Below are 22,500 nucleotides of genomic sequence, written 5' to 3' on the forward strand. Positions count from 1 at the left end.
TTAAAATTGGCGGCCCTTTGTTTGTTTCGCGCGCAAAGAGTGACTGTGTTGCTGCAAGACCGCAAAGTGATAGAACAACACCCTTATCTAATTCACTCAATTCCGAGTGAGGGAAAATTCCTTTCAACAAGTTCAGTAAAAAGAAACTCATAACCGGCATACATTTAGGTCGTGTTTTATTGGGATCAACCGTTTTTAGTTGGTTGGCTTTTTTCGTATTCTATTAGGAAAAAACCATTTTCGGTTGGTTTGGTTGATCAACTTTTTCAACCGGCATGAAACTAGGTTAAAACGGTTGAAAAAGCATTAGCAGCAACCGCTGTCGTTTACGCGGGCCATTTAAAGTCGGCCGCGGGCTACTGCCGTGTTGCTTTCAGGACTCAACTTTTCAACGCTGAGAAGTCTAGTAATAACTATTCCCAGGAGTGACCGCGTTTCAACCGACAACGGTTGGAAAAGTGTTCTATTGGGAAACCTCAACCGCTTCAAACGGTTGATCCAAATAGAACACGACCTTAATTTGTCTACTCTGTTATACGCGAAGCCATTATGCGAATAATATAGCCCGGGGGGGTACTCCCTTATAAGGGCTTAATGGGGACGTGCGGCCAGCCAGGGTATGTTTTTCGGGATTTTTGTCTTGAACAGGGTATCGAATTTATCATTTTTTGTCTTAATCAGGGTATCGATTTATCAATTTTTGTCTTAAACTGGGTTAAATGCCTTAAACACGGTATCAAAAATCGGAATTCTGTTTTAAAATGGGTAGGAAAATCAGCGATATTTGTCTTAAACAGGGTCAGGGTATGAGGGGTCGCGCCGCACCTCCCCAACCAGGGATACATCGAGTACCCCCCCGGGTAATATAGTCTATTCAGTAAAGAACAGGGAGTCACCCTGCGGAGTAACCATCGGCCTGATGGGAGCGTTATCCCTCATTGCAACCTTGAGATCGGTCAATTTAACGGTTGAGTCCAAAAACTTGGTCACGAATAGGTGGACCCAATTAAAAGCAACAGGGCCAACATCAACCTGGAAATAAAATATTTAAGAGTTCAACAAAGAAAATAACACAAACAGCGGTGATAAACATTGTATTCCAACGCATTTTTTATAAAACTTTACGTTTCGTATGCTACACCCTGTAGTCAACATGCATTTTCAAAGATGACCGTTACAATTTTTGAAAACTATATATATATATCGTAAACATTAGGGATCTGGAACCTAGACTGAGAAAAATGATCTGCAGCAGTACGTGTCTAGACATAATGAGGAGTAATAGCTAAAACAGCAATAACTTCTCATTACTAATATTGACATTAAGACAAGGCTTTAGCTCTTGAATGAACAAAGTCTCTTTAATTTTGCAGTGAAAGTCAGTTTTTCCGGACGCTAAAATGTCAAAGTGATCCCATTTAATGTCGTGTATAGGATGGCTAGCCACCCCCTGTTTTGGCTCCTTTTTTTTCTCTATTTATCTGTCTTTTATTGTATTTTTATTCCTGCTGAAACAGATACTATTTACCTGACGTGAACATTTTTATTAATGCAAAACATAACTAAGGGAAAAAGGGCAGCCTAAACTATCTGGACTTTTGTGAGAGTATATAGTTCGTTTCTTTCAATTCACCCCCCCCCCCCCCCCCCCCCCCTCCCACTAAAATATTCCTATATCCGCCACTGTTATATTGCAGCTCAACTCAAATATTTTTCGTCTACAATATTGATTTCCTCACCAAAAGCAAACGTGTTTTACAATTCTTACCTCAAAATTTCGCTTTGTATTTGCCGATTAAGACGCGCAAAGCTATGGCAAATTTGGACCCACGACCGTGATGTGAGGGGCATGGATCTATTCTCGATTTTAGATCCCAAACTGCTTTGCAATGCAAAATAGGAATGCAAAGCAGTTTGTGACGTAAAATCGAGAATAGAGCCATGCCTCTCACATCACGGTCGCGGGTCCAAATAAGTCTTTTTTGGTATATTGAAATTCAGCTTGAAAGAGAGGCTTAGAGGACAAAGACAAAGGAAAGTGGACGATATGCAAATAATTTTCACATTCATTCCTACGGATTTCTATTGTTTTTTTCCTCACTGCATCACTACCCAGCTGAATATTTGATATTTCGAAAGTGGCATATTTCTGCTAGTTCTGCCAAGTTTGCGTGACTTGCACGGCACAGGGAAAGCAAAATTCTGGGCGACAATAGTGATATATGTTTCCTTTTGGATGGGAGAATTATATTACGAACGAAAAATAGTTAAGTTTAGGTCACTTTAACAATGATGATGATTATTTTTTTAAACAACGATCATTGCTAAAATATCTACCGGATTCATGGAACCAAAATAGCACCTTTACATTTACTTTAATCAGTAAACTTCTGTTATTTAACAACTATCCTGCTCAATCTTGCTGAATATCGCCTGATACATGTACTAAGCCGACGAGGCCATAGGTCGAGTTGGCTAAAATCAAGCGATATCCCGCAAGATTGAGCAGGATAATTGTTTTATTATTCAACACATTGATAACAAAGCACAATTTTGTAAGTTTATTGGAAAAAAAGCTGGAAAACTACCATTTTTCTCCGCGACACACAAAATTACGTATATCGCAGGATATCTGTTGAGTACGCACGACGAATATTGAGCGCGCTATGACTATATTTGGACATTGTCACAATGTGTTGAATAATAATGAAAATTATCTGTCCTCTTATTTCTCGTACTTATTAGCCTGCAGTAATTACTTGTACCTAAAATTAATTTATTTTTCGTGATTTAAAGTGCTACTACGATGAAAAAAAATCAGTTCTCGCTTTCCTTTACATTTCGAAAGTTCTTGCCTTGAATGCTTAACGTGCGAAATTTTTTGTGGTATGTCAAGAAGAAGACTGTTTATTTTACTTTCAGCGATAGGGATCGATGAGAAAGTCACGTCATTTTAAAAAATGAAGTGTGCGAATGTGGCTGAATTAGTATACAGCAGGAGAGGTTTTGGCTTTAGAGTTGTCAAATTCGTTTTCTGCATACCAAGTAAAAAGCGGCCTTATTCACACACTGCACTTTTAAGCAAGCGAGTAAATGACGTCACTTTATTTTCCATCCCGCTCTCTGAGAGCTTCTCTGTCACAATCACACCGTGTAATGGAAAGGAGACAGTTTTCTCTTGAAGTGATTGCATAAAATCTCGCATTTCGAGTATTGATCTCGTAGTAGTAGCAATAGCAGTAGGAGTAGCAGTGGCAGTGGCAGTGGTAGTGGCAGTGGCAGTGGCAGTGGCAGTAGCAGTAGCAGTAGTAGTGGCAGTGGCAGTGGCAGAGGCAGTGGCAGTGGCAGTGGCAGTGGCAGTGGCAGTGGCAGTGGCAGTGGCAGTGGCAGTGGCAGTGGCAGTGGCAGTGGCAGTGGCAGTGGCAGTGGCAGTGGCAGTGGCAGTGGCAGTGGTAGTGGTAGTGGTAGTGGTAGTGGTAGTGGTAGTGGTAGTGGTAGTGGTAGTGGTAGTGGTAGTAGTAGTAGTAGTAGTAGTAGTATTGTAATTTAATATCCTTTGACCCGCCTTGCTACCTTCGGCGGGTACTACACGTTTAATCTGTCTGATCTTGCAATAAGTAAAAAAAAAAATGTCGTAGTGTAAATGGCGAAGATACGAGTGCACTTGTAATGACACTTAAGGTTTATGAACTAAAAATAAAAAATGGCACAAGAGGAGAATAATTCTCTAGCGACTTCTTTGGCCGTTTAATAGCACCCTGAATGGTAATTTCGTTCTTTAGAAACACCTCGCTGATATTGTAATTCTCTCTACCCCGGCTGTGCTATTGACAACACAGTAAATTGTTGGGAGTACCACTCGGGAATTGTACTGAGCCACCTAGTTTTCATCAAGGACTGATGAGAACAAGATTCAACAAAAGTTTATGGAATATGAAACATTTTGACAGACTAAGGAACAGTGAATGCATGAGAGAAGCAGTCATATACCAACGAACAGTCTGCTACTGCAGTTTCTATTGACTTCCTTAGCTTGTACGTTTTGTTTTCTCATTTCGGACCAAGTAATGTTTTCAAGGGAATTTTCCTTTTGTTTTTTCATAAGTTATTCGTACATAAGCACGAGCCTAAGACCACATTTGAAAGAAACTGTTCTCTTGAGTGACATCACGTGGTCTGAAATGGAAAAACAAAAAGTACAAGCTAAAGAGGTTAATTCCCAGGATCATTGTGCAGTCTTTTCAGTCTATCCTAACTGGGAAGCGCTTCAGTGAAACGAACAGGAACTAACAATCAAATTTCTTCTTGTTATGCTTACGTTGTCGTCAAAACTTCAAATTTAGTGATTTCACGTCATCTTCATGCAGAGGACCGCTAAGATACTTGCCAAATCCGTGCTGCACGTGCAGCACGATTATTTATACTCTTTTAACCAATGATATTATTGTTTTGTGGCGTTGTCGTAGTCGTAGCCGTCGTCGTTTCTTAAATTCCCTACTAGCGTTTTTGGGTACGGGGATACCCAAAACGCGGTAATGCCCAAATCACAGTGACACCGTCAGACATACTGAAAGGGAGGAAGACTGGGGCCGAGAATAGAGTTGCTTCCGGCTTGTTTGCCACCCAATCACAACCTCGTACCCATTCTCGTCACCAGAGCCCCATTCAAGAGAAGAGCTCTGGGGTCGAGATTGTCTGAGTCTCGTACCCAGCGTCTTCGTTTCCCCTGACCAGCAAGCCTGCGTAGTATTAAAGGAGCGAAGATAAACCAATCGCAGAGGAGACGCTTTTTTCAGAATTTGGATTAAGCCTTCTGCGAAAGAGCACTGGTTGTATCTCTGAGAAAAATCTTGCGTCAAAGAAAAGGTTTTCGCAATGAGCTAGAAGTGGGACAAAGGTAGGCGGAAATATTTTGTAACAAATGAAAATTTTGGCCTCACATGTGGGACAACAAGATACACGCGGAAATGCATCTAAAAACATTTACCATACTGTTACCATACGTTTGTCTAATGATATAGGCCGTTTTTATACTAGAGACGCATAATTCGTCTGGGACGAACTTGGGCAAACATTTTTTCTGCGTCTGTTAAATTTGTCTAGTATAAAGACGGCCACAAGACGCATTATGCGTCTGGACGAAGAATTTATTTTAGTGCGTCTTCGAAGACGCACTAAACTGGAAAGTTCGTCCAGACGCATTATGCGTCTAGTGCCCGTCTTTATACTAGACGAAATTAACAGACGCAGAAAAAATGTTCGCCCAGGTTCGTCCAAGACGAATTATGCGTCTCATATAGTTCGTCCCGTCTTTACACTAGACGGATAACATGAGAGACGCATAATTCGTCTGGACGGATTATGCGTCTCTAGTATAAAAACGGCCATATTATTCGCTTGTACATTTTGTTTTCCCGATTCACATCATATGACGATACTCAGTCATGAGATTTGGTCCTTTTTTTTTTTGTTTTGTTCATTAAAAAGAGTGCATGCAGACATATTTATACTTGCATGCACTCTTTTTAGTAAACAAGGCAAATTAAAGGATCAAATCTCCTGAGTATTAGAATAAGGTCTATTTGTATCACTTTCAGTTTAAAGAAATGCGCTCTATATAGTTTAATGCACAAAAATACGTGGTTAAATAGTTAGTTATACATTACTAGAATTCAAGTACCAAATAAAATTAACCTGGTGTCGCTCCGTCAGTGAAGATCAAAGCAAAACAAAGGCATAATTTTAATAATATTCAATATCACGAACCGGCGACTCGACACTCGATACAACGGGCGTTATTCTTGGTTTGCACTCGTGACGTGATTAGAAGGCCATGTTGGTGTAAAAGGGAAATGTCGCTCGAGTTTGCATAATAATAGAGCCAAATTCCCAAAAGACGTTTTCGCTATCGTTCAGTACACCAACATGGCTGCCAATGACGTCATGTGCAAGCCAAGGATTGACAGATGTAAATTGAAGCCTTGCACAATATGCAAATTTTCTTTCGAAATGAGTTTGTTCAGTAATGGTTGCTGTATTGTATTCACACAAAGAGCTTTGGTTTTGAAACAATAGGGCAACCATTACATATCACAAGTGAATTTTAAAACCACTTATTTTCACTTTCAAATTTCACGGGCGCAACCATCTTGAATGATTGCGACATGTTACGGTTGCCCAATTGTTCTGACAGAAAGAGCTTTTGTGTAATAACAATAGGGCAACCGTAACACGTCACAATTATTCAAGATGGTGGCGCCCGCGAAATTTGAAAACAAAAATAGGCGATTTCGGATACAAACACTTTCTTTAAAAATACTTTAGACTGACTTGACTGTTATGGTTATTTCCTGTGACTAAATTTTTTGTTGTTGAAGTGGAGGGTCCCTTTAAGGAACGATTCTCTGGACATAACTATACGTATGCTTGATAAGGTGCAGCTCTGCAAAAAAGCGTGACGGTTTCCTTTGGGTCTGTGTCTGCCCTTCACTGTATTTACTGGGTTTTTGATTGTCTGCAGAGAATCAGGAAAGGGTGGTTTCCCGAATACATCTCAAGGTGAATGGTGGATTGCCCCTGCTGTTTCTTAGCTACCGTAATTACTGCACATAATCATGTGTTTGACTGTTTCAGCCGTAGATCACCACCAGCTCTACTCCATGACACAACATGACACCAACCCGAAAGAGACGTTACGGTAGAACTAACCACCCAAACGTACCCCACTGGAACAATTCAGAAGAGTCAAGATCGACTGAATCATCCCATGCCCCTGCAAAACGAAGGCGGACAGATAACGGAGAAGGGAAGAGTGAGACGAGAAATTATGTGCCAATTGGATTCAAGGCCTTGGAGAAAATTTGCATGTCACAATCTCCGGAAGATGGAATTTGGGATCTTGCGAACAAATCCAAAAGATTTGAAGCCCTCCTAAATTCCGAGTCTGAAATCCGGCTTGATTTAATGAGGCTTATAATTCGCGCTATTCATCTGTGCTGTTCGTCAGAAGGGGTAACGCAACATGCCGATCAGATCCTGCGTCTTGTCATCAAAACCAACTTCCTGCATCTTCATCTCTCCAGTTTTATCAATCAAATACCGTTCTTTTCGGAGCTTGACAGCGCATTTCAAACTCAACTTGAAGATGTGATCTCGCAGTTGGCTGAGATTTTTCTCGAGCTGTTACAAAGATTTGGAAGTGAGACAGTCGCTGCAATTCCTCTAGCCCAACTAAATGACACGCTAGCAGAGCTGAAAAACAAGAATCCTTTACTCAAAGTAGACATGTTAAGCCAAAAAGTTGTTCGAGTGAAAGAATTAAAGGACGAAATTATTCGTCGAAAACTTAAGGTTGCCCGAAAGCAAGACGAATCTGAACTTATACCACCCGAGAATTTCAGGGACATTAGTGTGGCTCCACAAGCTGCTGACCTTAACATTCATTGTAAGCCGTTTCTTCGCGTCAACGTTGTCGATGGACGCTACAAAGACCTGGAGCACTATTTGGACGTACAGTTTCGGCTTCTTAGAGAGGACTTCATCGTTCCACTGCGAGATGGAATAAGACAGCTTCAAAAGAATTACGAACGCCTCGGAGAAAGCTACACGAGACGCACCAAATTTGCCAATGACGTCCATGTGTACCGTAATGTCACCGTCCTGTATCCCGTATGCAATGGAAAGGGAATGGTTTATAGAATCCGGTTTGACTCGTTGCACAGAAGCGTAAGCCACGTGAAATGGGGAAAGACCAAGCGTTTGAAGTTTGGATCCCTTCTCTGTCTCTCCGCAGATGACTTTTACAACCTTTTGTTTGGGACAGTTGAGAATCGAGATCCAAAAGAGCTTTGCCTTGGCGAGCTGGAAGTGCGCTTTGAAGGTGATAATCTAGATAGATTAAATCAGTCCATTACTATGAAGGAGAAGTTTGAGATGGTGGAGTCGCCTGCATTTTTCGAAGCTTACCGACATGTTTTAGACGGTTTGAAAGAAATCCAACCTGGAAACCTACCTTTCGAAGAACACATCGTTAAATGTGTCCAAGATGTCGGGCCACCTGACTATGAGAGGATAAGTAACGGATTCTTTGTCATGAGCGACATAGCAGGCTTTGATTTGAATTCACAATCTTGTGACAACGATGGAATTCCATTTGTTATAGATGAATCAGAGCCCGAAGATGATTCCATGAACGTAGATTCCGTTACCATTGACAACAGCGATATCTCTAGCGTATCTACAGTTGACAGCGACTCGTCCGAAGATCTTCTCCCGTTAGGCGCTGTTAACATTTACGACTTGCCACTAGGCCGAGACGACCTGGGATTCAATGAGTCACAGATGCGTGCATTCCAAGTGGCACTGACCAAGAAGATTGCAGTCATTCAAGGACCACCGGGAACTGGAAAGACGTACGTTGGCCAGAAGATCGCACGGGTTCTTTTGCAGAGTGCCTCACTTTGGCAAGACAAAGGCAAACGCCGGTCACCCATCTTGATGGTGTCCTACACCAATCACGCGCTGGATGAGTTCCTGGGAGGCTTACCACTGGAAGGTAGGATTACAGCAACGCATTAGTATTATTTTTCAAGTATTATTTTGTTCTGACTTCTAAAAGGCAAATTACACATTGCGAACACTACAAAAGCTGATGAAGCCGATGAAGTCACGTAAAGCAACTTGAGCAGTTTTCTATGAAAATCGCAGACGAAAGCTCTTTAAAATAACCTCGAAGCCACGCATACGTTTGCAACACTGACGCATTTCGACGATTCATCATTGTTGCCAGCCTGATTAAGCAACGCATTTAAATAAAAGCACTCAACAAAAAAAAAAAGGACAACTTTTTCCTGTTTACCGCCTTTATGATTTGTGTTTTAGACATTATACTTAAACTTTGACGGGGACGTTTGTGAGGATGTTTGAACAAGAGACCCCCGTTAAAGCTATCACACAATCTTGTTTCACGGGCGTTGCTAAAATTCACCCTTACAGTTTTAAAAGCCAGATAACCTTTCTTGACTACAATATCCATAAGGCATCAAAGGAAGTCTGTTCCTATCTTAGAAGGTTCGGAACGTTTCATAAACTCGTTACGTTTAACAAACGCAACGATTTTGTTGACAGGGGTAGTTCGTGTTGGTGGACGCTGTAGCGAAAAACTGAAGAGCTGCGCTCTCAAAAGTCGGCGAGACGATGCCAGAAAGAAGAAGGAAATTCCAGCAAAAATCGCCAGAGCACGATTTAAAGCTAGGGATGAACTCAGAGCGCTACTTGACGATGGACTCCTTGAGCGGTCAACAGCAGTACTGAAGTGCTCAAGAAGAGGAGTTCTCTCCTTCCGTGTGCTAAAGCATTTTATGTTTCGCCATCATGTCAGGTGGTTTGAGAATGAAGCACACAGAGGCACTGACGATTTGTTACTGGATTGGTTGGGAGTAAAGATTGTTGTCCCAAGGGACTCCAGGGAGAAAAATGATCGTTATGGTGCTCATAAGGAAGACTTTAGAATGCAAGTATCAGTTCGTCACTTTGCAAACGACGACGACTACGAGAATGACGATAGTGAAGCCGTATCCAATCGTTTTAAAGTGGACATTTGCAGAGCAGACGAAACGAATAAGCCCGCCGGACTGTGCAGAGACCTTTTTAGGGATGACGTCATGTCCAAAGTCGAAGAAGAACAGATTCGGGGGAACCTCGGGCGCTTATCGTTGCGTCGACGCTGGAACCTTTACAGGCTTTGGCTGCAGAGAGTGGAAAAACACCACTTAGATCAACTTCAGAAAAAACAGCCTGATTACGAAAGAGCGTTAGCCCGCCAGCATGAGGTAACAAACGCCGAAGACAAACATATTCTTCGAAACGCACGAGTCATTGGCATGACAACCACGTGCGCGGCTAGGTATCGGCGCATTCTCCAGCAGATTTGCCCCCAAATCGTTTTGGTTGAGGAAGCTGCTGAAGTACTAGAGGCTCATATCATTACCACTTTGACCAAAGGATGCCAGCACTTGATTTTGATTGGCGATCACCAGCAACTTAGACCCACCCCCGAAGTGTGGAAATTGGCCAAAACGTACAAACTGGACGTGTCACTGTTCGAGAGGATGGTTAATGTTGGAATTCCTTGCCAGAAGCTGTCTGTACAACATCGCATGAGGCCTGAAATTGCTGCCCTAATGAGACACATCTACGACGATCTCGAGAATCATAAATCCGTGGAAGAATACGAGAACATCAAAGGAATTAAAAAGAACATGTTCTTTATCAAGCACAGCGATTTTGAGGACCACGATAATAACGAGTCACACAGTCACACCAACCAGCACGAAGCCACCTTTTTGGTATCTCTGTGTAAGTACTTACTTCAGCAAGGTTACAGTGCCGAGCAAATAACAATTTTGACATCCTACACTGGACAAATGTTTGCTATTCGAGATAGAAGGGACGAAAAGAACGAAGAACTTAAAGACGTTCGTCTGACGACCATTGACAACTTCCAAGGCGAAGAAAATGACATCATCCTTTTGTCACTCGTGCGTAGCAACAAGGAAGAGAAAGTAGGTTTTATCAAGATTGTGAATCGCGCGTGCGTTGCTCTTTCTCGTGCCAAGAGGGGATTTTATTGCATCGGAAATTTTGATCTTCTCTCCAAACACAGTGATATCTGGCGCAAGATTGTAGAAGATTTGGAATCGACTGGAAGCATTGGAAACGCGTTACCTCTTGTTTGTCAAATTCACGGCGATGAAGTGACAGCTGAAACGGCCCAAGATTTCGGTGACAAAGTTCCTTACGGGGGATGTCTGAAGCCATGTGAAGTGCGCCTGGATTGCGGTCATGCCTGCCAAAAATTGTGTCATCCTTATGACCCTGAGCATGAAGAATATATCTGTGAGGAGGAATGCTCCAAAGTCATCAGAGGGTGCTCTCACCAGTGTTCTAAGCTTTGCTACGAAGGGTGTGAAACAAAGTGTGCTGTGATGGTGATGAAAAGACATTCACATTGTGGTCACTTTACGAGAGTAGCATGTGGCAAAGATTTTTCCAAAATTCAGTGCAAAGAACGGTGTGAAAAGATGCTCTCCAGATGTGGTCATCGATGCCAAGCTCGTTGTGGTCAGCCCTGCTCAACTAGGTGCAACGAATTGGTTAAGAGAAATGATTGGCCATGTGGACATGAAGTCAATATGGCCTGCTCCGCCTCACCAGCCGATTGCAACATTGAGTGCGGCGCCAAATTGCAGTGTGGACACAGGTGTTCTGGAAAATGTGGCGAGTGTCGAATGGGAAGAGTGCACAAGCGATGTACATCCCACTGTCGTCGAGTATTGGTGTGTTCACATGATTGTAAGGCGCACTGTTCTAACTCATGTCCACCATGTTCCGAGAAGTGTGAAAATCGCTGCAAGCACAGTCGCTGCAATAAGAAATGTGGAGAGCCGTGCGTTTCGTGCAAAGAGAAATGCTCGTGGAAGTGCCGTCATCACAAATGTACCAAACTGTGCGGTGAGTTGTGCAATCGGCCGAGGTGTAACAAGCCTTGCAAAAAAATTCTGAAGTGTGGACGTAAGCAAGATCCTCACCGTTGTCGCGGTCTTTGTGGAGAGCCCTGTATTTGTGCTGTATGCGAGAAAAATGACGGCACGGATCCCATCACCGAAATCTTTCTTGGTGGGGAAGACGATGAAGATGCACTATTCATTCAGTTACCAGATTGCAAACACATCTTCGCGGTAACGGATCTTGACAGGTGAGGCATGTGCTCTCAAGGGAAAAAAAAAACAATGAAATTATATCTGCGTGCAAAAAGAATTTGCTTTTTGGTACAAGCATCGCCTTAATAAGCCGAGTATGGGTTGGTGCCCCCAACAAACAACTCTTTATAGGGGCATTTCTCTAAGATCTTAAATTGTTGTGCCCTTGCTCTGTTCACATAGACCTCGGAAAATGTTTCATCTTAATTATGTAACAACAGCAAGGGGTCCTTTCAAGTGCATAGGATACAAGGATTCAAGAACAATTCTAGCTTTGATTGTTTTTCAGGTACATGGATATGTCCAATGACGACTCCCTTGAAAGTCACGTGATTCAGCTGAAATCATGCCCCCGTTGCAAGTCTGCAATCCGCACGAGCCTGCGATACGGTAACGTGATTAAACAGCAACTTTATGACATAGAGGAAGTGAAAAAGAAGGTGAAAGGGCACCAAAGCGAAATAGATGATGCGAAGAAAAGATTGGAAACGCGTCTTACGGAACTAAAAAAGACGTTTGACGGAGAAAACGAAATGAAAGAGTGGGAAAGGCTCTGCAAGAGACGACTAAGCAATGGGATAGAAGCTGCTGTTACGGAAAATCAAGTGAACTTGATGGAGCGTTATTGTGTTATGAGCCAGAAACTAAAGTGCAATCTTCTCAGCGAGCCCAGTTGCCGAAAAGACAGCATCGATTGTCGCTTGGAAGGTATATGTTTGTGTATTTCACTTTGCATAACATTTTAAATTAAGCTTTACTCAAATTAGTGGGGACCGTAGTTCCTGGTGATGTACTCTATCTTTGTAATCTATCTTTTGGATTGGGGAGAGACTGGACGATGGGCTGACCAACTCTCCTCAGACCCTTTGTTGGTCATGGAAACTTCATAATCATGGCAAGGCTAACGACCTGCTGCTGCATACTGTCCATCGTAGGGTCCTTATTTGGGAAAAAAAAAGGAACTTTATTTAAGTGTCTAGTCGTTCTAGCGCTAGTGCACTAATTTGGGACACTATCAAATGAAATCAACAATTAACGCAAATCAAGTCAAATGTTGGTTTTTGAGGAGAGGGGGAAACTGGAGTACCCGGAGAAAAACCTGTCGATGCAGAATAGCGAACCAATAAACTCAACCCCAATAAGACGCCGAGTCTGGGAATCCAACCCCGGCTACATTTGTGGGAGACGAGTGCTCTCACCACTGCCCCATCCCTGCACCCAGAAGGGGTGGAGGGGGACGCAAAAATATAAGTGAAACACGGAGTGTAGATTAATTTCACGTGCAAGTCTTTGAGAGATGCGTCAGGGACTCAGGGAAATGAGGGGATGTTTTTTTAGCACTAGTCTATTTAGCTGGATTTCCTATCAAATTACTCAGTGCACTGAAATCATGTCACAATTTTTGGCAGGTTTGTTCGTTCAGGGAGAACTGGACTGCATGAAAAAGAGATCGATGTCTGGGGGAGTCACACAGCAAGAGCTGCAAGACATCGATCTAGAATTCACCAGACTGCATCTGCAACTCGAGCTGTGTTTGCTGAATCATGGTGTCTTGACTCACCACCCAGCGCTGGACACATCGTCCACTGACGTCATGAGAGAGATCCGCGATCACTTGTCCAGCGGTAAACTCATAGAAGCTAAGCGGCTGGATGAACTTCTGGATAAGTTGTCAGCAATCCGGTAATTTGGCCTACTTGAACTTTTGTGTCCTGGCTATAATGAAATTAAGGAAAAAAACAAAACAAAACGAAACAAAAAAAAAGTAGCAGTGGAAGAACCTACGGTGACCCGTAAGGGACATGGCATTTCCTGATCAGTTTACCTGCTGCAAAATTTTAAACTCGAGATTTTGAGTTTGTAAACTGTTTAGTGTAAAATGTAGACTGCAGACTAGGAAAACAAGCCCATAACCTTTAGAAGTGCTAACAGGGAAGTCTAAATATTGTTTTGTGCCTAATTAGGCCTGAGGTTATAGCACCTCTGAGGGTTTGGGCTTTTTTCAACAGTTGCATTTGTTACTCGTTTTCTGCAGTTTGTATTTTACACTCACCGTTTGTAAACTCATTTTTTCGAGTTTGTGAACTCGAAATTTAGAGTTTTCAAACGCAAAAGTTCGAGTTTGTGAACTAAAAAATTTCGAGTTTCAGAAACTCAAAATTTCGAGTTTGAAAATTTTAAGCAGAAAAACTGATCACGAAGTGCAATGTCCCTTCCGGTCCACCGTAGGAACCAGTGGAAAAAAAATTAACAGTATTTCGACACAGGGCTTCATTTCGTCATTAGCAAACCCTATAAAACATATTATTATACAGTGGTGTCACCAGCTCGATTTTGATTGGCTATAAGGACGCAGCTAATTCTTGCTTGCTCTGTTTCTCTTACGTCATACCTACAAACAATAGATTTTATATATGTAGAATTGACGTCATACCTACAGACAATAGTTTTATGCATGCAGAAGTGACGTCACCTAACACACTAACCAGCAGTTCGATCAGTTTTGTCATGGCGGAGCTCAGCTCAGGAATATGCATAATAAAACAATTATTGAATTCGGTTTTCGAATGTTAGCGATAATTATCAAGGCCTCAGTTTGTGTTATCCGCCTCACCCTTCGGCTTCGGAAGATAACACAAACTTTGGCTTTGATAATTATCGCTAACATGCTCAACCTCATCCAATAATTGTTAATTAAATTCCATTTAAAAATATACAGCAATCAAAATAAGAAGAGCAAGGAAACGCATAAGAGGTGTTCATATCATCATATCATATATCTTTATTTACCCTCGGATTTTTAGAGTAGCTTGGTGTAGCTAATTTCTCCGAGCATTTACCCTCCCAACCATGATACATCACAGAAGACAGACCACAACACTCACCGGGAACTACATGCCCTACTCTTTGCGACATGTGTGCGGGTTCTTTTACGTCCCACAGGATTATGTACATTGAAGGGTTGTGAGACGGGACCTCCGGCTTATCGTCCTTATCCGAGAAGACTAGAGAGTTTAACCATTTGCAGATGTAATCACAAAGGCAGCACTTTCTCCTCAGTTATTAAAAGACTCTGAGTGTTGGTCCGGCCGGAGTTGAACTCACGACCTCTCGCGTGATAGCCCGGTGCTCAAACAACTGAGCCACCGGTGCGCGGTGTTAAACGAGGGGCACCCCGCGGGAACATCTGAGTGAAAATACAAGCGTTGTTTCTTGTTTTCTCAGATGTAGTAATATCTCTTTAGAAAAACGAATTTTTGTAACCTAAACGTTCTTTTCCTATTGGATTATATCTCAAACTAAAAAAATTAAGCCACAAAAAGTCCGAGCTGCAGTTACCTTTGCGAAAGTGATAGCCGTTCTCATTTGGCACTTCAAACCCCCTTTTTACGCCTCCATAAAGAAACCCTCCACTGTCACTGCAATTCAACCCAAATTCTTGACGCGACAGAGACACCCCTTCCGTTGACATATTTTACCACTTTCTTCGAGTCTTGCATCGAGTAAGTTGTGTTTGTTGTTATCAATCAAGTACAGTACATAACACCCCACTTCCATGCGCACTCATATTTTCCAAATGTTTGCGATTCTAGATCTCACAAACTTGCCCCTAAGCCAAAGCGAAAAGCGTAAGTTCTTTAAAACGTGCGGTTACTATGCAGAACGCACTATCTTGAAGGGCTGTCTCAGCAAAGCTCCCAGACTTGTTCATTCTGACATTTAAAGGTGCCACTTCGAAGGACTGTTAAAAAGCCACTACTGATTTAACGGAGTATTTACATGAAACCGGGACGAACTCGGACTGGTATGAATTGAACTTGTACAGGTATGAAGTTTTTGCAGTCGTTAACGAGAAACTGGGACGAAATGCTTGGTGCCTGGTTTCGGGACGAAATGATATGTTTTGTCTCATAAATATGTGGCTGACCCAAAGGCATACAGGTTTGAAATTTCTAGACTCGGTCTTATATTTGTTGTTATTTACATGAGAACGTTACGAACCTAGACCGGTCTGACGTCGTCTCGGTTGCTGGACCGAGACGAGGTCAGACCAGTCAGTCTCATGTAAACGCATAAAAAAGAATCTATGGAGGCCGGAAAGAAATTCATGCCGATCTGCGTTCGTCCAGGCCTCATGTAAGTACCCCCTACATTAGAGTGCTTCATTTGCAAACTGACCTGTTTGTACCAGATTGGACATAACTGGAGGCGTTGTTGTACACTAAGGTATTACTCCGTTCTTCGAATTTGGCACTACAATAGACCATTTTATAGTTCTGTGCTCAGTTACCAGGCCTTTGAATAAAAGTGAGACTGGTGTTGACCTTGATTTGATGCAAACCTCGCTGCCTTTCTTATGTGAATAGAAACTCGTTAGCATCACATGATTTACATAAAAAAAAAACAGTGAGGTTTGTATCAAAGCAAGGTCAACTCCAGCCTCGCTTTTGTTCAAAGGCCAGGTAACCGAGAACACAACTGTAAAATGGTCTATTTGCCGTTTTTAATAATATTGTGTACGTATGTTATAGGAAAATCTTTTTTTATAGGGATAGAAGCGTCCAACTGCTTTCTTGTGAAAGCGGCTATAACGATACTGTGACTCGTTTCTAGGCTTTTATCTTTTGGGCCGAAAAAGCAAAAAAATTCTACTACATGAATGGACTTAGCCAGGAACCCATTACGGGATCCTGACGGAGTATACAAAGCGCGCTTATAATATCTGCTCCACTAATCCACTATATTTTATCGTTTAAGGGAAGCACACCCTTGTCTTGGTCCTGTGACACCTGAACAAAAGAGACAGATCGTGACAGCGGTAGGTCTGTCCAAAGGTCATTGGTACAAATGTCCAAACGGACACTGCTACGCCATTGGTGAATGCGGTGGGGCTATGGAGAAAAGCACGTGTCCAGAATGCGGCGCTGTGATTGGCGGAGTAAGTCACACATTGCAAGAGGGTAATCGGCTAGCTCCAGAGATGGACGGAGCACAACACTCGGCTTGGTCTGAACAGGCAAACTTACAAAATTACCTTATAGTAGATGAAGTATAAATACCGACAGTGATTTTCGATTGAAAATTTGAATTAGAGCGATTTTCAATTGGGTGTCGAAAATAATTAGATAATTACTTTGGTTTATGATTACTTCACTCAGTGATTGGTTCAAAGTTCTCGCGCCATTTTTTCAACCAATCAGAAGTGAAACCAAAACCAATCGTGGCTCGCGCGTGCACATTTTCCCGCGCTTTGTGTCGGCTACGTGTAATTACTTCGAGTTTTGATTGGTTTGCCGGATTGTTTCCGTCCTTTTTGATTGGCCAAAGTAATTACTTTGGTTTTGGTTTTACGACACTCAATTGAAACTCGCTCTATGCTGAATTATGAATCAAATTACATACCCCAAATATTTTGTGCATCATAAGCTGGTTACTGAAAGTGCTTATTTCAAAAGAAAACGTTTGTGCTGGTCGAGTCATTTGTTCGTTGCGCCTCTTGAGTCCACAACATTTTGACCACTGTGATAACGAATATCGTTGTCGATAAGAGAACAGATATAAACCCTAAACCACATTCGATTTGTTAAACAGGCACGAAGTTTAGTAGACTTGCCTGGATGGCAAGCTTGACATGTATATTTTACAATTATTGACCTATTAAGAAGTTGTTTCAGGGCTTAGCCATTTGAGTGTTACCACAACCATCAAAGACAATAGAACTATGAATCGGGAGGACCGATTTATTCAAAAACAAAAATTCTGTAAAAGTCGTTTGTTTTTGCAGGTCAGCTTAAAGTTCAGGAATTTTAACTTACACGCACTCCCAAGTAGTCTGGCTTTGTTTGGCTTTTTCAGTAAGGGATATAAACTGCATTAACTTTTTATCAGATGAAATGATTTTCAATCGAGTGTCGTGAAACCAAAACCAAAGCTTTTACTATGACCAATCACAACAGACGCAAGCAGTGCAGCGAGCCAATCAAAATTCGAAGGAATTACCTGTACAATTACTTGCTAAAATTGCGTCCATAACTGCGCGGATCCTATCTTCAGCATATGATTCATTTCATATATCATTTCGTTCATTGATTCATTCATCACGGGAACATTAGAACCCACAAGTGGCCAGTTCCCAACGTCAGTGCTTTCATAGCTCAGTTGGTTGGAGCGTCGCATCGGTATCGCTAGGACACGGGTTCAAACTCCGTTGAAGTCCTGAAATTGTTAGGCTTCTCTGCGCAATTTGCTAAAATTGCGTCCATAACTGCGAGGATCATAGCTTTACTTAATATACTTGTAGCCGACTCAAAGCGCGGGAAAATGCATGATTGATTTTAGGTTTGCTTCTCATTGGTTGAGAAGGTGGGACGAGTTTTCAGTGCTAACCAATCACAGAGCAAAGTAAAGCAAAACCAAATCAAACCTGCTTACTAAAACACCCAACTGAAAACCACAATACGGCACGATGGAATGCAAAAAGCGCAAACTCTTTCTTTAGACATATTTTTGACAAAAAATTTAGAAAATAGTCAGGCGACATTGATATTACAGTGAACGCGCAGCTACATTATGAGTGAAAACATGAAGAAATGTCGCCGGTAAAACCCCGTTCTCAGGTTCAATCCTCATTTTAATTGTAGGTTGAATGCGCACTCAGATGAATTGCAGAAACTTTTTTTGGAGCCGAGAGAAAAAATTAGGGTCAGGTTAAGATTACTTTTGGTTAATTGACTTATTATACAAAAGTAAATAACGAGAAGAACGGTGTTGGGTTGAGCATGTTCGTCGTTATAGCGTAGTGGTGAAGGCACACGACTATGGATCTGAAGGGTCCGAGTTCGAGTAGCGATAAGTGCATAGTATAGTTTTGTTTCCCCCTTCCTATGTTGTAATGTTGAGAGTGAATGGATGTGTATGAATACAGAAACCGATAAGATAATAAGAAACTAATGATTGAAAACATTTGTTGAGATGTCGGGTAAGACAAAGCTTCAGAGAAGGTACATATGGTCACAGTCCTTTTTGGAGGGTTGATAGCTGCTTTTAAACTAGGTAGAGTGCATATTCAACCCAGGTAAAAACGGATTCGATCTGAGACCAGATTTTACCGACAACATAAATACGTCATGTCACTTTGGCCGATATCGATGGCCATAGCCGATTTTATTTCTATGAAATTGGAACATTATCGTATACAGTGCTTCGATAAAGAGTTGATTATCCTCATGCAGACATGGAATATTTGCCCTCAAATAGAATTTTTATATCCTCCTTTTTCAGTAGTGGCTTTTGTATCCGAGGAGATCTGGGACACGGGACTTGGGGAGGAGTTATTCGTATTGAATCTCATACCCTCGAAGGTTTGAGCATGGATCATGTGATCAGACAGCCGCGCGGGTGTCATTCGTTGTTACAAGATGCTTCTTCAACACGTTCTCGCCCATGAGTTCGCGATTATCCTGAATTGTTAATTTGCTTTGAATTCACTATTATCGTGAAATTTGGAAACTTTTCCCAGTACTTGTGGTAGCTGAGAAAATAAGGAAATAAAAAATCATATCCGTGGATTGGATTTGAACCTGGAGTTTCTACTCTAAAGGAATCGCTTATTTCCGCTTTACCACTGAAGATCAAGATACTGCCTTTCCCAAAGAAACATTTATTTAAGTCTACCATAGAATATGGCCGCTGAAGAGTAATTAGGTCTAAGTTAGATTAATAATTTAAAATGTTTAGCTTTGTCGTGAAGTTTGGAAACCGAACTTTATAGTGTTTAATGTTGTTTGTTGGCGAGTGATAATACAGCATTGTTAGATCGTGTTATTGTCCCTGAGAAGCTAGCGGTGTGGTGGTTAGGCCACGGGTTTATCAACATTCCCTGGTTCGACTCCTATGTCCATACACTTGGGTTTGCTTTTCAAACAAATATGACCATTTCCCATTATTCGTATCAAACTGTCAGTCTTCTAAATTCACGATCATAGTGAATTCAAAGCAAATTAACAATTTAGGAAAATCGCGAATTCAAGAGCGAAGACGGGTTGGTTTCTTTCATCCCTCCCGCTCCCCAGGTCCCAGCCACTTGGTTTGATTGTCTGCGTTTTCAGTGTCCTCAACTTTACTGGGCCAAACTTTGTATCAAGGAATTGTTTGAGATGTTTTGTTAAAATAAAGCGTCTATGAATATTGTGTCCATAGCCATTTTAGCCCAGCCCGACCAGTGATTTATTGGCATGCCCTGTACAAACATAACTGAGGGAAGCAAGCACCGTGAATAAGGGTTTTGAAACTGTTTGGGGAAGGAGAAAAGGCATAAACTACCAATCTAGTGAAGAAGCAGAAAATTCTCATAATGGCTGATTTTATTTCATTAAAATGCTTGAAATATTAGCTTCGAAAATAAGATTTGATCATCCTCAGACACAGCCATGCAATCTAGTAAACTACAAGAAAATAATGAAATTTGAAATCAATGTGAAACTTAAAAGAAAATACCAACCTAGCCTATAAAATCACCCGTTATGATTATTTGCTTGTCAGTTAGAAAAAATGTGCGTTTGCGAGGAAATCTAACCCTGTTCTAAAGGAAAGTAATAGCTACTTTGTTCCCGTCTCCTGAAATCAAACGGCGAGAGAAAATTCTTTTAAACAAGTTCGGTAAAAAGAAACTCATAACCGGCATGCATTTAATTTGTATACTCTGTTACACGCGAAGCCATTATGTGAATAAAATAGTCTAATGAATACTGACAAGGGCTTGACTTGGCAGGGGCGGCCTCTTAATTTCACTTGATCGGCTCCAAGGGAGCGCTTTCCTTCATTCCAGTTTTGATAGTGGTAACTTCAAGGGTTGATCCATCACTCGCCAAACTCTGATACACGTATAAGTGGACGTAATTATAAGGAGTATTGCCAACATCAACCTAGAAATAAAAAAGTTTAAGAGTTCAAAAAGAGTTTTTGGTTTCCTTATAATTAAATTAGGTCTTCAATCTAGATGGCAGACTTCACTGACAGCTAGGGAAGAAATCATTGACGAACTCGGCCAATTCAAATTGGGAAGAAAACATTTTGTTTCAGGTATTACCATATCATTTAAATGTGAATGCTACATTATCATGCAAATACAATACACAAAGGATCTTAACCCCGATAGATTTGAATTGAGTACAGCATTGGGTTCAATCGGTCTATTAACAGCAAATTGACTCAGATTTCTTAAGGGAGCCGAAAATTAAAATTAGGCTTGAAGTGCACTTAAACGCAAATATTTTTCGTCCACAATATTAATCTCCCCTCTAAAAGCAAACATGTTTTACCATTCTTACCTCAAAATTTCATTTTTTATCTGCCGAGTAAGACGCGCAAAGCTATGAAAACTAGCAGTAATTTGGACCCACGGCCGTGATGTGAGGGGCATGGGTCTATTCTCGATTTTAGGTCCCAAACTGCTTTTCAAAGCGAAATTCTGGGCGACAATGTTTACTTGTACTTAAACTTAATAGCTGCAGTTGTTACTTTTACTCGAATTTCATTTTTGCAATTTAAAGTGCTTCCAAGATGAAAAAATAGGCACGTATTGCGTACATGTGGCAGTGCAGTAACACAGAGCTACAAGTTTAAGCGTGTACTCTGAGCTTCTAACAGCTTTTCAAGACAAACGTTCACTGAAGTTACGCGCCGTCCGACAGGGTTAGTATCTGGATGGAAGACCTCAAAATATATGACTTGCTGTGTCAGAAACATAGCACCGAAAATTCTATTTTAGCGTTCCAAAATGCGAACTAAGAAAAGTACAGATTTTGTTAGCCTGCTTTATACAAAACAAATATTGATAAAAAAGTAAATAAATATTGATACACAGTTTTTAGGAAGAGCAGAAGGAAGTTTTCAGGAAGTATCGATCGAGAAAGAAATATTTTGCCACGAGCAACAATATTTGCGACATAAAAACAACATAAATTTTAAACCGCGAAGATAAATAATTACCATAAGCGAAAAACATTTTGGGAGATTTCTGCTGCGTTCAATTTTTCTATTGTACTTTTGGCTGCACAAGTAAATCGCAAAATCGAAAGTGTCGTCGAATTCACCGGGCGCCGCGATCAAGTTACCTTGCATGTTTACTCGCGAAACAAAGGATACAGCTGTGTCAAAATGATGGCAAGACACCGGGTTTTTGTTTTTGTTAGTCTGTTTTTTTTTCCTTTCAAGTGTTATAAAGTTTGAAAAGAAATGTGAGAATTCAAAACAAAGATGACAATCGTCTAACTCTTGAGGTTGACCATTGTTTCTGCAAAGTCAAAAATTTACTCTCTTAGACGAGGTTATTCATCACCAGGTAATTCCATCGTTTTGGAAATAGCAGCTGCTTTATTATTCATCAGCGTCACAGATTCTTGCCGATTTTGGCGCTCATTTTATTGAAACTCAAGCACGCTCTTCAAACAGACCTGTTTATTTTAGTGATTTATGCACGCGCTGCAGGCCTATTGGCACCACAGACACTCTTACCCTCTTACGTTCTTACACTCTTACAACTCGGTGACATAGTATGCACAGTGCACTACCAAAAAAAAATCAGTTCTCGCTTTTTTTTTTTCACATTTCGAAAGTACTTGCGTTGAATGCTCAACATGCGAATTTTTTGTGATAATGTTAAGAGGAAGACTATTTATTTTAACTCCACTTTTGTCATTTAAAGGTCCGCCATTACTTGATGCGGTTCGGACCGAAAAAC

At 41.3% G+C, this 22,500-nt stretch overlaps 2 protein-coding genes across 2 annotated transcripts in view; one reads left to right on the forward strand and one right to left on the reverse strand.

Moving 5' to 3' along the window:
* Positions 1–4,758: 4,758 nt before the first annotated feature.
* LOC138056379 (NFX1-type zinc finger-containing protein 1-like) lies at positions 4,759–19,947 on the forward strand. Its single transcript, XM_068902165.1, has 6 exons — positions 4,759–4,897; positions 6,634–8,554; positions 9,127–11,755; positions 12,049–12,467; positions 13,169–13,442; positions 16,518–19,947. Exons 2-6 carry the CDS (start codon positions 6,670–6,672, stop codon positions 16,813–16,815), a joined length of 5,505 nt encoding a protein of 1,834 aa, XP_068758266.1. The 5' UTR covers positions 4,759–4,897; positions 6,634–6,669; the 3' UTR covers positions 16,816–19,947.
* Positions 19,948–20,104: 157 nt separating this feature from the next.
* The window catches only part of LOC138056380 (cystatin-A1-like), a 6,355-nt gene continuing 3,959 nt past the window's right edge, over positions 20,105–22,500 (reverse strand). The window contains exon 3 of the mRNA XM_068902166.1: positions 20,105–20,683. Within this exon, the coding sequence (XP_068758267.1) occupies positions 20,546–20,683 (138 nt within the window). The 3' untranslated portion in view covers positions 20,105–20,545. The remainder of the gene's footprint in view (positions 20,684–22,500) is intronic.

Source organism: Montipora capricornis, chromosome 7, assembly GCF_036669925.1.
Source record: "Montipora capricornis isolate CH-2021 chromosome 7, ASM3666992v2, whole genome shotgun sequence".
In the NCBI taxonomy this organism is placed as follows: Eukaryota; Metazoa; Cnidaria; class Anthozoa; order Scleractinia; family Acroporidae; genus Montipora; species Montipora capricornis.

Coding starts and splice junctions, on each gene's coding strand:
- LOC138056379 (XM_068902165.1), top strand. CDS start 6,670: ATGACACCAACCCGAAAGAGACGTTACGGTAGAACTAACCACCCAAAC. Junction 11,756..12,048: donor GCGGTAACGGATCTTGACAG/GTGAGGCATGTG, acceptor ATTGTTTTTCAG/GTACATGGATATGTCCAATG. Junction 12,468..13,168: donor CATCGATTGTCGCTTGGAAG/GTATATGTTTGT, acceptor AATTTTTGGCAG/GTTTGTTCGTTCAGGGAGAA.